General features: G+C 46.5%; 2 protein-coding genes across 5 annotated transcripts in view; both read right to left on the bottom strand.

Moving 5' to 3' along the window:
• Positions 1–6,881, bottom strand: part of GAD2 (glutamate decarboxylase 2) — a 58,816-nt gene extending 51,935 nt beyond the window's left edge. Inside the window, exons 1-4 of the mRNA XM_075922541.2 lie at positions 4,836–6,881; positions 4,084–4,143; positions 3,730–3,879; positions 2,285–2,518 (exon numbers count right to left, since the gene is read on the bottom strand). Of these exons, the coding sequence (XP_075778656.1) occupies positions 2,285–2,518; positions 3,730–3,879; positions 4,084–4,143; positions 4,836–4,911 (520 nt within the window). The 5' untranslated portion in view covers positions 4,912–6,881. The remainder of the gene's footprint in view (positions 1–2,284; positions 2,519–3,729; positions 3,880–4,083; positions 4,144–4,835) is intronic.
• Positions 6,882–8,571: 1,690 nt separating this feature from the next.
• The window catches only part of MYO3A (myosin IIIA), a 219,695-nt gene continuing 215,397 nt past the window's right edge, over positions 8,572–12,869 (bottom strand). For 3 of the 4 annotated variants that reach the window (XM_006115285.5, XM_075922537.2, XM_075922539.2), the window contains 2 exons: positions 12,028–12,171; positions 8,572–10,203 (listed from right to left, as the gene is read on the bottom strand). In XM_006115285.5, the coding sequence (XP_006115347.3) occupies positions 10,089–10,203; positions 12,028–12,171 (259 nt within the window). In that variant the 3' untranslated portion in view covers positions 8,572–10,088. Of the gene's footprint in view, positions 10,204–12,027; positions 12,172–12,869 lie in introns of those variants that run through there. The other variant, XR_012902077.2, reaches the window with a different exon arrangement.

The following is a 12,869-nucleotide window of genomic DNA, read 5'->3' as shown; positions in this document are numbered from 1 at the left end:
ACAATTATGCCGCTTGAATATTCAAACGCGGCAGGCAAAGGACATAGGCACCTGAAACCTGACATGCCTGGCACCAGGGAAGAATCCCGAAACGCTCCTGATTACGGGATACGGACACGGATAGCCCCGGGCCAAGGAATCTGATTTCCTTCTGGAACCACTTAACATGCAATCACACTCCGGAGCTGCATCCCCTGCTCGGGTGTTCTTGTAAAACCCGGGTACCGGCGTGACCTCCTCCTTGGTCAAACGCAAAGGCGACCTAGCAAACAGCCCCCCCCCCAAATGTGTAAATGTTTTCATGTTTAAAATGGTCATTGCAGACATTTGCACTTTGAAATATAATTTCAAGAACAATTCTTCTGTATGTTGAATTACAAACGGGGGATTTCCTCACATGTCTACGGCCCAATAAACACAGTGACATTGTTTTGAAGGGTTGGTAGAGAAGTACACGTCCCTGTTATTTCATTGCGTGGATATGCACAGAAAAGTAATGGGAACTGCGCCTATATATTAGTAGAGCGAGCCTAACAAATCCTCTTTGAAATGTGCTAAATGTTTGAGCCAAGCCAGTTCAAATATGTGTTTACTCTGGCAGACCCGGAGTCGCACCAAATGTAATCACTTCAATTATTCCCTATGTATGTTACTCGGATATTTTCAGGGTAGCTTTCAGGTAACATCAGAATCACATAATAGTGAAAACACCGGACCGAGCCTGACCCTTTGAAGTCAATGGGAGCTTTGCCAAAGAGGCCAATGGCCCGGGACTGGGTCTATTCCACGCCATTCGAGGTTTCCAAAAGGCTGCAGGCTGTGTCTCCCGTCGCTTGCACCGCCGATATGCACATCACATTCCCGGCTCCGTCACATTTTTGGACCCACACTTTGAAAGGCTTTATTGTATTTCAAAATATTTTCTCTGCAATTCAAACGCCCAGTGGGAGCTGCCTCAACCCTTGTTTACACCACAAATGGTTCTTCTATAACAGTATAAGGGAGGCTGAGGGCAGCTCTCTGTTTCCTCTGTGCTCTGCGGAGTTTAATAAAATGGGTCCACATACAAATTTGCTGATTTCCGTTTAGCGTCACTGAGAACACCATCATGTCCATGTGGCAGGTTGCTTAAGAGAAGCTAATAACGACATGAGCAGGCACAAATGGTGCCATCTCTGGACAGATCAGAATTAATCGGAACGTTTTTGTGTCTCGACAATAACAAAAATGACCCTTAAACAAGCTCCTGTTTTTCATGCTTAGAATCCAGCGGGGGGAAGCATGTTTTTTGCGTTCCATTGCGCCAGATTCCCCTATTTCTACAAAGCTAGATTGCTAGTTCTCTGCAGCCACTTCTTTAGGTTCTGTGGAGATGCGGAAGTCAACGCCAGGGCAAGCTGACCGAAAGCCGAAGCACCAAGCTCTCAATTCACTGGGCACACAGGAGAGTCAGTGGCCTTTGGTATAAATAGCATCGCCATCAGCACACAGCTGTGCTCAGAAACTCCATTAGTATGGTTGTTATGGCAATTTTAATCGACATGTTAATTAACTACTTTTTTCCTCCCCGCCCTACCGGGCAACACTTTCTTCTTCGAAGTGCTCGTTTAATGGGTGAGGGGAATTAACAATAAATCTCTGTTCCGGGGGCCCTAACCGGCATAGCTTATGAACTGAGCACTCGTTGCGTGGACTTCAGGGAGTGGATTCTGCTACGTCGGTGTGAATTCGAATTTACATTTGTTTAGCTCCAAATTCATATCGTTGTAACCGAGCGCTGAATTTGATCCCCATTAGCGGGTTAGGATGGAAGAACATAAAGAACGGAAGATGGAGGTCCAAAATGTGTTAGATGTAAAAACATAAGTGTTAAAAGGGCTACAAAGGTTGGAGAATTTCGTAGCCATTGATACACACAGGTTCCATCTTTGACAGGAGCATACATTTAAATCAGGAGAAATGTATATTATTGCATTAAACTGTAACACTCTACATTTCACTTAGGAAAATATTAACAGTCCCCCAAATTTTCTCTTTCTTTCTTTCTTTCTTTCTTTCTTTCTTTCTTTCTTTCTTTCTTTCTTTCTTTCTTTCTTTCTTTCTTTCTTTCTTTCTTTCTTTCTTTCTTCTACTGACACTGTTATGTATTTACAATTTACAATAACTGCTTAAACCCAAACAGAGTAATAGTATTCTAACTTCACTAACTTTTCAAGGATCAACAAGCGACATTTAAATAAATAGTAAAAAATCACACAAGATAGAATTTGAGCATGCCTGTTACCTGTTTTGATTGCATATTTTAGAGTTGTTCTGCAGTTCAGCAAAATTTCTTCCAAGGTCTGAGGTTGATCTGCTAGTTCCCAATTATATTCCTGAAGAAGCTCATTTGGGTAATGGAAATCAATAACCTTTGTTGATCTATCAAAACTTTTCACCACATACTGAAGCAAAATATCCATAACATCTTGTAGGAAAGACATAGTTGTTAGTTCCCCGTTGCAGGCTGGCAGAAGATCTGAGGGGGGGAATTATGAAATGTTAGCTCCAGTTTATTGACAGAATCTCGCCCCATTAACTTTTCTATTGATTTCAGTGAGCGGAGGATCGGGTTTCTATTTTGATAAGAAATCCGGTGAGAGCTTATTTAAGAACATATTTTTCTAGGCGATCTGGACGAGCTTTAAATTATTTTTTAATTAGAAATTTGTGTTTAAAATGCATTTTTCTGGCCAACTATAAAAATATTGAAAAAGGAAAGTAAAAAAAAAAAAAGAATTTGAGACAAACGCATACACGCTGTAAGTACAATAAAATAGCTTCTTTGTGTTTGGTTTAATGGGACGGTTGCAATACCTTATTGATGCTTGAATGCCGTTCCAAGTGAAATACTATGTTATGCTCTGATTTATTCATATCTTTATTTATATCGATATATTTATTTAAATTGATTTTTCTTGCTGGGGCACCAATGGAAACACCCATTGCTTGTGATTGTATCTTTGTATCACTGTAGCGATTACATGTGTAGGAGATTGTCAAGGTTGTTTGTTGTCCACTGGCCCCGTGGGCCAGGAGAAGAGAGCCCTTGGGACTGGTGGTTCGAATGGGACCTTTTCTCACCAGCACATTCCTCTTGGGGCCCCGGGGTATTTACTGGAGCAGAAAGGCCGAGCTGTTCATTCATAAATGCGACAAGAATGTTTGTTTGGAATTAAAAATCGTGATCTCCTGTCACAGGCTTCGTATCTCTTACAAAAGCTGCAGCCAGTGTTCCCCGGGCAGAGTAGCTTAGAGGCCAAGCCAGCCCGACTATCTTAACGGTATTTTAGAAAAGTTTGTCATCCTTAGACTATCCCTTCCGATAGTAAACCTCCCTCTGCCTTAGTGACAGACCCAGAACTCACAGAATTAGCTCGGAAGAGGATTGCTTGTTTTTTACACACACGCACGCACATACACGTTTGTGTGTATGCACACACATTCATATAAATGTTTGCTCTATCGAAGCCCCCTCCCAAACCTTCTTTCGTGTAGTCATGCTGTGCTAAAATAGCCCTGAGAAGCCAAGTGCTATCATTTAGCTCGGCAGTGGGTCTCCATCCCTTAAGTATCCGAGAAGGGTCTGTCTCCCTGTAGGGTTACGCGGCCTGTGAAAGCCCAAAATGCTGAGAAGTCGGAATCATGGCTTTCTCTAGTACTTTCAGGACCGGGTCCGAGTATCGTTACCTGTTGAGTGTAAAAATGCATAATTAATATCCGCTTTCTGGCAGCTACAAGGTTTGTTGTTGCAGGTACAGGCCGGTCTGTTCTCCGTGGGGCCCAGGTCTTCCTTCGCCCCGGTTTCCGTGGGCTTTTCTGCATCCCCGTACAACAACGCTAACAATGACACAAAAGAACGCAGCCTAAATACATCAGCGCTTGAAACACTGGAACTGGAGCACAGTCCCCGCCGCGATCCGCTAACCCTCTGCCAGCACAAAAGGACCTTGGAATCTCTCCCGGGTTCCTCCGGTGGCTGAGAATTCGTTTCTGCTACTGATTATTTTCATGCTATTTGCTACCACTCGTTGCCTCGCTTACCGCAGAGTTTGGTTCCAATTCCTCCCGTGAACTTATGGGCAGCCTGACACCACGCTTTTGCTGGAAGAGAAAAAGGGCCGTGTATATTATCGGGAGCCTTTCATACCCTCCTCTCGAAAACGGCGTGGCGCAAGTGTCCTGGGCTGCTCCAGACTGGACGCCTGGATTGGCCCCTTGTGTCTAACTTTCCCAACTGGAAGCGCAAACGCTTTCCGGGCAGCACAGAGTATGGCTTTCCTAACGTCCCCATGACAGCACAACCCTTCCCCTCCCTCACCCCAAAGAGACCCCCCCAGCCAGATAAAAGCCCCCTGGAGTAGACTCAGGTTTATGTTGGCGTCGCTCCTTCCTGTCCTGGAGAATCCTGCGGCACCTTGGTCCAGTTCGAACTGCAGCGGAGGAGCCTTTACAATCAAGCCTGCAACCCAGCCCTGGGTCCCGGCTCCTTTTGCGAAGCCCGAGGGGAGCTTGGTTGCCCGCGTTTCTCTTTGCCAGCGCTGCCCTGGCGGTGTTTGGAGTCTCCCCAGGTAGTTCTTTGTTGCCTCATCCGCATCCAAGTGCGCGCTCTGTGGCGGGTCAGGACCCGCCTGGGAGGAACCGGACAGCTGGTTTCCAGCCCGCTTGGCTGTGGCAGGGATGCGGGCGCAGGTCGCGCTGGGCGCCCACCCCGGGCGAGAAGCGGCTGGGAACTTAGCTGCGGTCGGCACGTGGTGGAGAACTCATCCCCCGCCAGAGCTGCTCCGCGCTCCTACCTGTGCCGGAGGTCTCCGCGTCCCCCGATCCCTCCTCCGCGCCGAAGGACCAAAAGCCGGAGCCTGGCGCTGCCATCTGCGGAGCTGCCAGCCGTGCCTAGGAGCGGGCGAGCTGCAGCGAGCTGTGTGGAGGGAGGGAGAGTCCCAGGGCGGGAGTGTCCCCGTGTGCGAGCGCCAGGCAGCGTGCGCCGGCGCCTAGAGTGTCAGCGGCGCCCTGGCGCTCGCCGGGGGCCCGGGAGAGAGGGAGGCTGGCAGCAGCAGGGCTGGGGGCCGGGCAGACCGGGCGCGCGCGGCACAGGGCGAGGGGCAGAGACGCTAAGCGCTCTCCATGGTGCTGAGCCGCTGCCTCTTCCGGCCCGCGCGTCTCGGCCCAACGGGGGGGCGGAGGGTGACGGGCTCTCTCCTTTTATCCAGCTGGAGCCCTCGGCCCGGGGCGCCTGGGGCGGGGAACGGCGGCGGGCGCGAGTCACGACTCCCCTTGGGCTGTGGGCTGCCGCTGCCTAACAGCGGCTCGTGGCCACGCACAGCGCGGGGCCCAGGCGTCCGTGTCCAGGCAGCTTCAGCGGGGAGTGGGGAGAAAGGCTCGGCCGCCGGAGGGAGGCATTTGGAGGCGAGAGGCTGGCCCGGGGCACGCTGAGGAGCACAAAGGAACTGAGTTGGGGCAGCCTCGGGCTTGCGATCGGTCCCACGCACGTCTGGCCGGGGGAGGAGCGGGCTTGCCTGACGGGGTCACACACATTGCAGTCAAGGCGCGACGGCGGGTGGCTGAGCCAGCTGCTGTTTTGGCGTCAGTGTGCGCCGGAGGGGAGCGGCCGTCTGATCTCACACCGCTACCGCGGGGTAGGTGGGGGATGTGCCTAGAGCCTCGGCTGTTCCTATGTCGCCCTGAGTCTGCTCACTGCTTTACCTGGGGCCCAGCCCCGTGCCCGCGCGCCGCTCCTTGGCTGTGGCTCCAGAGAGCGGATGAAATGGCCCCCTCCGGAACCCGCCACAGCGCCAGGCGGTAGCTGCTGGATTGCTAATGAGGGGCTCTGCGGGCCCGGGCTCCCACACGTGCCATTGGTTTGCAGGCCAATGTGTCTCTCTCCTGTGCCAAGGCCAGCGCAGCGGGGTAGCCAGCGAAGTCGATGCTGTGGAACAAGGAGGCCGCTCTGGCTCCAGGTCACACCCCGTCTGTCTCCCCGCAGTGGCTGCCGGGCTAAGGCCGATCAAGCTCCGCGAACCCCCCCGTGCTCTGAGCTCGCCCGCGGAGTGACCAGAGCAAGGGCTCGCCTGTGCGCGACGCCAAGCGAAGCGGGCAGTGGAGCCGGGCCAGGCGGGAGCCGAGCTCCAGGCCTGCAGCTTCCTAGGCCTGGGCCCTGCAGGACCGTCAGGGGGCGCCGCGCCGGAGCTGCCTGTCCAGAGCCCACCCGCGCACCCCTACTGCAGCTGGGAACAGAGATACAAGTTGGCTTGATTGCAAAGGCCTAGCCGCATGCAAACCAGTCCTCACTGCAGCTCAACCATCTACCCCGGCCAGGCGCTGCCTGCCTCGGCTAGGAGGGGGAGCTGGGGTAAAGCAGAGCAAACCCTTCGGACCGTCCGTGGGGCAGGAAAGCGCGAGCCCCGCCGGAGGCAAGGCCCAAGCCCCGCGGCGAGGGAAGCGCTGAAACGGCCTCGGAAGGAGCACTCGCTGGTGCGCGTCGGGGCGGCCCGGGAGCACAGAGGGCGGCAGGGGCCGGCCCTGACATTACCGCCGCGCTGGGAGCAGCGGCTCGTGGCCTTGTGCAGCGAAACGCACGGCCCATTGCTGGGGTGGCTGCTCCCGGCGCCCCCTCCCACGTGCTGTATGCGAGGGGCTCGGGAAAGCGAGCCCGCCCCGCTGCGCTGCACAAAGCCGCGCCAGCAGCTCCATAACTGACGTCGTGGGGAGTCGCGCCCAGCTGGGAGACCGGCCCAGGCAGCGCTGAAAAGCCCGGCGCTGGGGGGTGGGAGGCGCTGCTCCGCTCCCGCAGGCGGGGTTTAGGCCATGGCAGCCCCTCGGCTTTGCAAATGCTGAGGCCCTTCCTGGCTGGTGAAGGGGAGCAGGCGGGAGGCCAGCTTGGCTGGAGGTGGCAGCCCCCTAGGGTATGTCTACACAGCGAAGTTATTTCCGGATACCAGAGGTATTCCGAAATCGCTACCCTGCGTCTTTTGAACCATCTGCTCTTTTGAAATATGTTTTGCCATCTCTGTAAACCTCATTGTACTAGGAGTAAGGGATGGCTCCAAGTAGCACTGTATTTCAAAATTTGGTGCTGTGTAGATAGCACCAAATGACAAAATAAGCTATTTCAAAATACTCAAAATAAGCTGCGCAATGTGTACAGCGCAAATTGCATATCTTATTTCGAGTTTTGGGAACTGTGTAGACGCACCCCTAGTAATCCAGACCACGCTGCTTTCCCACTGGGTAGATGCAAGTTGGACAGGGTGGCTGCTGCAGGCTGGAATTGCATCTGGCTGCCGCGGGCATGGACTAGTGCCTCTTCCCAGCTTGCTCCAGGCCTTTGTCCGTTCTGCTTTGCGCCCCCGCCACGGGTTTCTCGTGTGCCAGCTGGAGCTAGCCTATGCTGGCACCAAGTCTGTAAAGATGGGCTTCTGGGGTGCGCCTACACAACAGGGCTTAACTCAAAATAAGCTACACAAATTGAGCTACATCAATTACCAGCTTACTCTGAAATAGCTTATTTCGAAATTGGGAGTGTCTACACAGCACTTATTTTGAAATAGAGCACTCTTCCTCCAACTTCCCCTATGCCTCATACAATGGGGATTACAGGAGTCAGAGTAAGCAGTCCTTCAGCTTGACAATATTTCAACATTATTTTGAAATAACTATGTGCTGTGTAGACACTAAGTTATTTCAAAATAACGCTCGTTATTTTGAAACAATGTTGCTCTGTAGACGTACCCTAACAGGTCATGCCAAGGACCTAGATGAACCCTCTGCCCTTCTGCACCATTATCATAGTGTGACTAGCCCTGAAGGATGCTGGCAAACAGGTGCCTTAAGAGAAGGCAGTGCAGAGTGCCCACTTTGCAGGGGAGAGCCAAATTGTAGCAGCTTTTTGGGCATCTTCTTTCCCCTACTCTTTGTAGATACAACCACTTAGTGTGTGTAGTAAATGTCTTATCTTTTCTCTCCTGTGCTCCTTTGTTGCACTAGCACCTCGCAGGGCATGGGAAGCCTGAAATTAACAGCCACCATCCGTTCTCTTTGTGGCAGTCACAGACACACACGGTGGGTGTTACCTAGAACCTAGTGTTCTCTAGAGTCTGCCCTCTATGGGGCAGACACAGCTCAGGCCCAGCTTATTTAGGCAAGATGGAGCAGCCCCGGCCTGCAGAGGGTAGTATATGCCCACCCTTGATGTAGTTCTTGGACAAATGCAGCAATACAGTTTAATTAGTTCCCTGTGTACAGACAGCTACTGACAGGAAGACATAGGGCTTGCCTCTTACTTAGTTGGAGGGATTGCATTTAATCTAATCAACCCAACTAACATCATGATTTCTCTGTACACATCCAGAGCAACTCTTGGAGAAAACTGGGATGTGAACAGGAGGGAGAAATGGGGATGGTGCCAGGGGTGAAGGGTAAGGCTGCCCTTCGTTGATGGGGCTCATTCACCTACTACTCAATCCAGTGGAGGGTATAACTGCACCTTGACTTGCCCCCACTCTCTTTTGGTTGACCTGGATGTTAATACATGCAGAAATGCTACTAACTTCATACTAGGCACAGTGCCTTCATCAGTTCAGAAAATGGCCGGCCACCCACCCATACACCTGTGCTAGGAGTAATTAAAACACAGCCACACCTGTCCTGATGTTTGTACTGTTTGTTTATTTTGCCATTTTAATAATGGAGAGAGCAATTTTAAGAGGACTTTAAAAATCAAACCCAGTATTTTCTAGCACATATTACACTGCAGAAATTTAAACATGGCTTTTAATCTTTTGACTACTGTAAAAGTACAAAGTACTGATTACATGTCTATGGAAAGAAGGCTAAATTAGAGTGTCGAGCATGGCTAACGACAGTGTGTGCAGACATCTTTACTTTGCTGATTTACTCCCACCAGAAATCACTGTAGTGGAACACCTGGCTTGAGTAAGCCACCAGGATTTGGCCCTTACACTGCTCAGAATAATGGCATGGTGAAATCTGCCATTCTTACTTTGTAGCTAAGAACATGCAGCTATTAATCACTGTCAAGCATAAAAGTTAATGTTCTAGTTATTTACATCCTTTCTCTAAAATAATTTATTTAAAAATAAGAATTTGGATGAAATGTTGAACATAATGGCTATGTCTTTTGTATATAGTACAAATACACTACTGGTGGAATTGATTGATTTAAATGGTCTTTGCATTTTAGGCAACAATAGTTCAATTCACATTTTCCTTCCCACTTCTCAGGGCCTCTAAAATTAAGGGTTCCAAAAATTCAATGCAAATTTAGAAAGGAGTGCGCAAAGTAAACAGAGTTAAGAGTTCACCATTTAGCCACAAAGCTCAGGGGTAGAAGAGGGCATTATGGTTATATTTCCCTGTATATAAAAATATTTCCAAGGTATAGAATATATAGAATACTAGCACTGGAAGGGACCTTAAGAGATCAAGTCCATTCCTCTGCCCTCATGGTAAAGGTAAATAATATATGCACTATATTGACCTTTAAACATCATTCCTCAGTAGCTTTACCACAGTTAAAGTCAATATGAAAATAACATACTATCAAACAACAATTTACATTTATTTGTATTAAGAGGACATTTGTCACATGCAGATTTGGCCCAAAAATTAGGTATTGTAGACCTAAAATCAAAATAAATGTTTCTTTTGAATTCTTTAAAGGTGACTAGTGAAGTAATCATTTTGTGCGTGTGTGTTAGCATTATGTCAATTGACTAGGAAATAACCACAAGAAAAAGAGAAACTGACTATTTAGTATGAAATGACAGAAGTGTAAAAAAGGAAAACTATATACAGGGAGAAGTTTTTGAAAAATATGTTCCGTTTTAGTAATCGAAAGTATATTAATATCAATTTTTTAAAAATATGCATTTTTAACTTGACAGTGTCCCTTTAAAACAGTGTTGGGCTGGAAACTATGGTAATTCATATTAACCATAAACCCGAAATATTAGTGATAATGATACAAAAAAGAATATGGTACAAAAATCATAAAAAAGATTAGACTAATAAAAGCCAAATGGCAGCAGCAGCTAAAATTGCTGGATAAGGCGCCGGCGCTGAGAGGTTTTCCGCAAGAGCTTTCTGTAGTCATAGGGATTATCTTCAGTATTGCTCTCGTCCAGGGGGCTTTCTGCAACCCTTGACCTAAGTATTAAATGCAGAAGTGCTTTAGAAATTAAAGTCAAAACATTTACCTACAGCAAACACTGCTAATTGACTTCTTAGCCTTTACCCTTAGCAAGAACAGCTGCCTTTCCAAGGCCTCTCCTGACTGCAGAATAGAGCTGGCACTCCAGATCAAATACATTGTAGCAGAATAGAGGAATGTTCAGAGAAAATATGCTTTTTCCAAAAAGGGGGGAATTATTAAGGACATATTAAAATAGTCAGGATAACAGGCAAGGCAGCTTTATTAATAGCTAAATCTTGCCTATTAACACTGGATCAGATTGTCAGCAGGTGTAAATCAGGTAGCTTCTGTTTTACACTTGCTGAGGGTCTGTTACAGTATAGACTCCATCTAACATTTTTCAGGTGGCAAGGGGCATTTTTGAAAGCTAGTCCTCAGTATACCTGTTTGAGTGAACTGAGGTCATTGCTGTGTAATGAGATTAATCATAAAACTATTGTTTGGAAAGTATATATTGTTTTGATATAAATACAGAAACATCTGGTGAACTCCATGTAGGAATCCAGGACTGAGTTCCAACTGCCAACAAACAAGTAAAGGCATTCACTTCTCTAGGACTAAATTGTGCTCCCCTTACTTACCCAGGAGCTTCAGGGTATAGCTGAGTTAGTCCGTTACAGAAAAAAACAGCAAGCAAATGGTCTGGTAGCACTTTATAGACTAACAAAACAACATCTTCCCCCCTTTCCCTTCTCCTATTTATTTCAAGTTTTCTTATCCTCTAATCATAACTCCGGTGATCTGAAGAAGTGGGCTGTGCCCATGAAAGCTCATGATACCACCTACATGTTTTGTTAGTCTATAAAGTGCTACCAGACCATTTGCTTGCTGTTTTTTTACTTACCCAGGAAGCCCAACTCAAGCACTGAATATAGAACTGTAGTTGATACTTAAATAATAAACCATGAACAGGGGCTAAATTATGCTCAGTTACATGCACCCTAGATCTGCAGTTACGCCAGTTACTGCAATACAGTTACTGAAAACTGACAGCAGAGCAGAGCATAACAAGGCATGTACTCTTAAGACTGATACCAGTTTCCAGTGTGTTCAGTCGCAAAAATCTCACTGTTTTAAGTGGGGTCACCATCAGGGCCCTAGTCTACTGGTGCATATCTCGAAAGCATTTTAAGTGAAGAGGCCAAAGATCACATGCAATTAATGACCTGAAAAATCTATGTAGAAAGAAGGTTGATGGACCAGATTTTCCTTTTGGGATTTTCCTTGCTTGTCTGTCATACTGGTATCAAGTAAAGAGTATAGGGGCATGCACTGTTGCATTGCAATAGAGGAAAAAAGAAGCTAAGAACTCCAAAAGTCAGACAAAAAGTCTGGCATAGAGGCTACACAAGCGCAATTGAAATAAACATTTAACTTTTAGATTTTACTTTTGTTTGACAAAAAAATTGAGATCTTTTGTAAAGATGTACATTAACAAATTGTGTCCACCTCATCTGGAGCTGTGGAGCCAGAACAAAAGTGGCATGTTCTTCAGCAAAATGGTTGTATGGTTGAGATTGCCTAGCTGGAGTTCTGCTCCCAAAATTGCAATCAGGCCAAAGAATGTTTGGATTTTATTTTGAAGAAAGGATTTTTTCTATTCCTAGCATTATTATTTTACAAGAGTCCATAACAAATCATTAATAATTTATAGCTAATTTGAATGCATATACTTTTGTCTTCAGTATGAAATATTCAACAATAAGTTTGTTTCTGTATTTTTTAAACTAGATTACACAGCATTTCTTTTGTTCCTACTATTATTTTGTATTACTTACCTTTCAGTAATAAGTAAAGATGAATCTCTGAGCTCCACTGGTGGCCTCTTTTCTCTTGTGCTACAATTACTGTCATTTGATACGGAATCACTTGATGAAATTTCTTGGTAATAGAAATCTTCTAAATCTAGCATCTTGCCTAGACTGTAAACACATAAATGTACTAATTCATCAATTTTGTTTTGCAGCATTTTCCCAATGAAAACAAAGTAATAAATCACAACTTTCATTTTTCTTATCAGCCAATATGTGAGGACATTTGATATGTTCACTGTGTTAGAAAATTATATAAGCACACAAATTTGATACTGGAAATGTAAGTAATGAAAATATAGATATTGATAATTTTTAACTAATAATTTAGGGTTGAAGCTACCAGCAAATATTTAATACATACCAAGTACTTTGTAGAATTAGCTTTTATAGCTATGCATGAGTTCTGGCTGATTTTGTAAGCTGTGTCAATGTGCATGTAAGTATCTCAAGGCAGTTCTGAGATTTAGAGATCTAACATTACTGGACAGTTTTCAACAATGCCATTCTTACTGATAAGAATTAAGATTTTGTTAGTACGTCCATTATAAACACACATTTTCAGGGATTTATTCTTTGACCACAAAAATCTACTCTAGGACATGATTTAGTAGGCTTTGTTCAGCTAGTTCAGGAGATCCCTACATTCTAGAGCTTGAATTAGAAAATCAGTAAATTTGCAAAATTCTCGGGAGGACTTTGGGCTAACATATGAATGGATTACATTGATCCATACATAATAAGATAATCATTTGTATGCTTAACTCTTTCAGATCTTGGGTGAGAAAGCAGAAAACTACTAGGCAATT

Source organism: Pelodiscus sinensis, chromosome 2, assembly GCF_052426305.1.
Source record: "Pelodiscus sinensis isolate ZL-2025 chromosome 2, ASM5242630v1, whole genome shotgun sequence".
NCBI classification, from domain to species: Eukaryota; Metazoa; Chordata; order Testudines; family Trionychidae; genus Pelodiscus; species Pelodiscus sinensis.
Note: the sequence above shows the minus strand (reverse complement) of the source record. Positions and strands in the feature narration are given on the sequence as shown.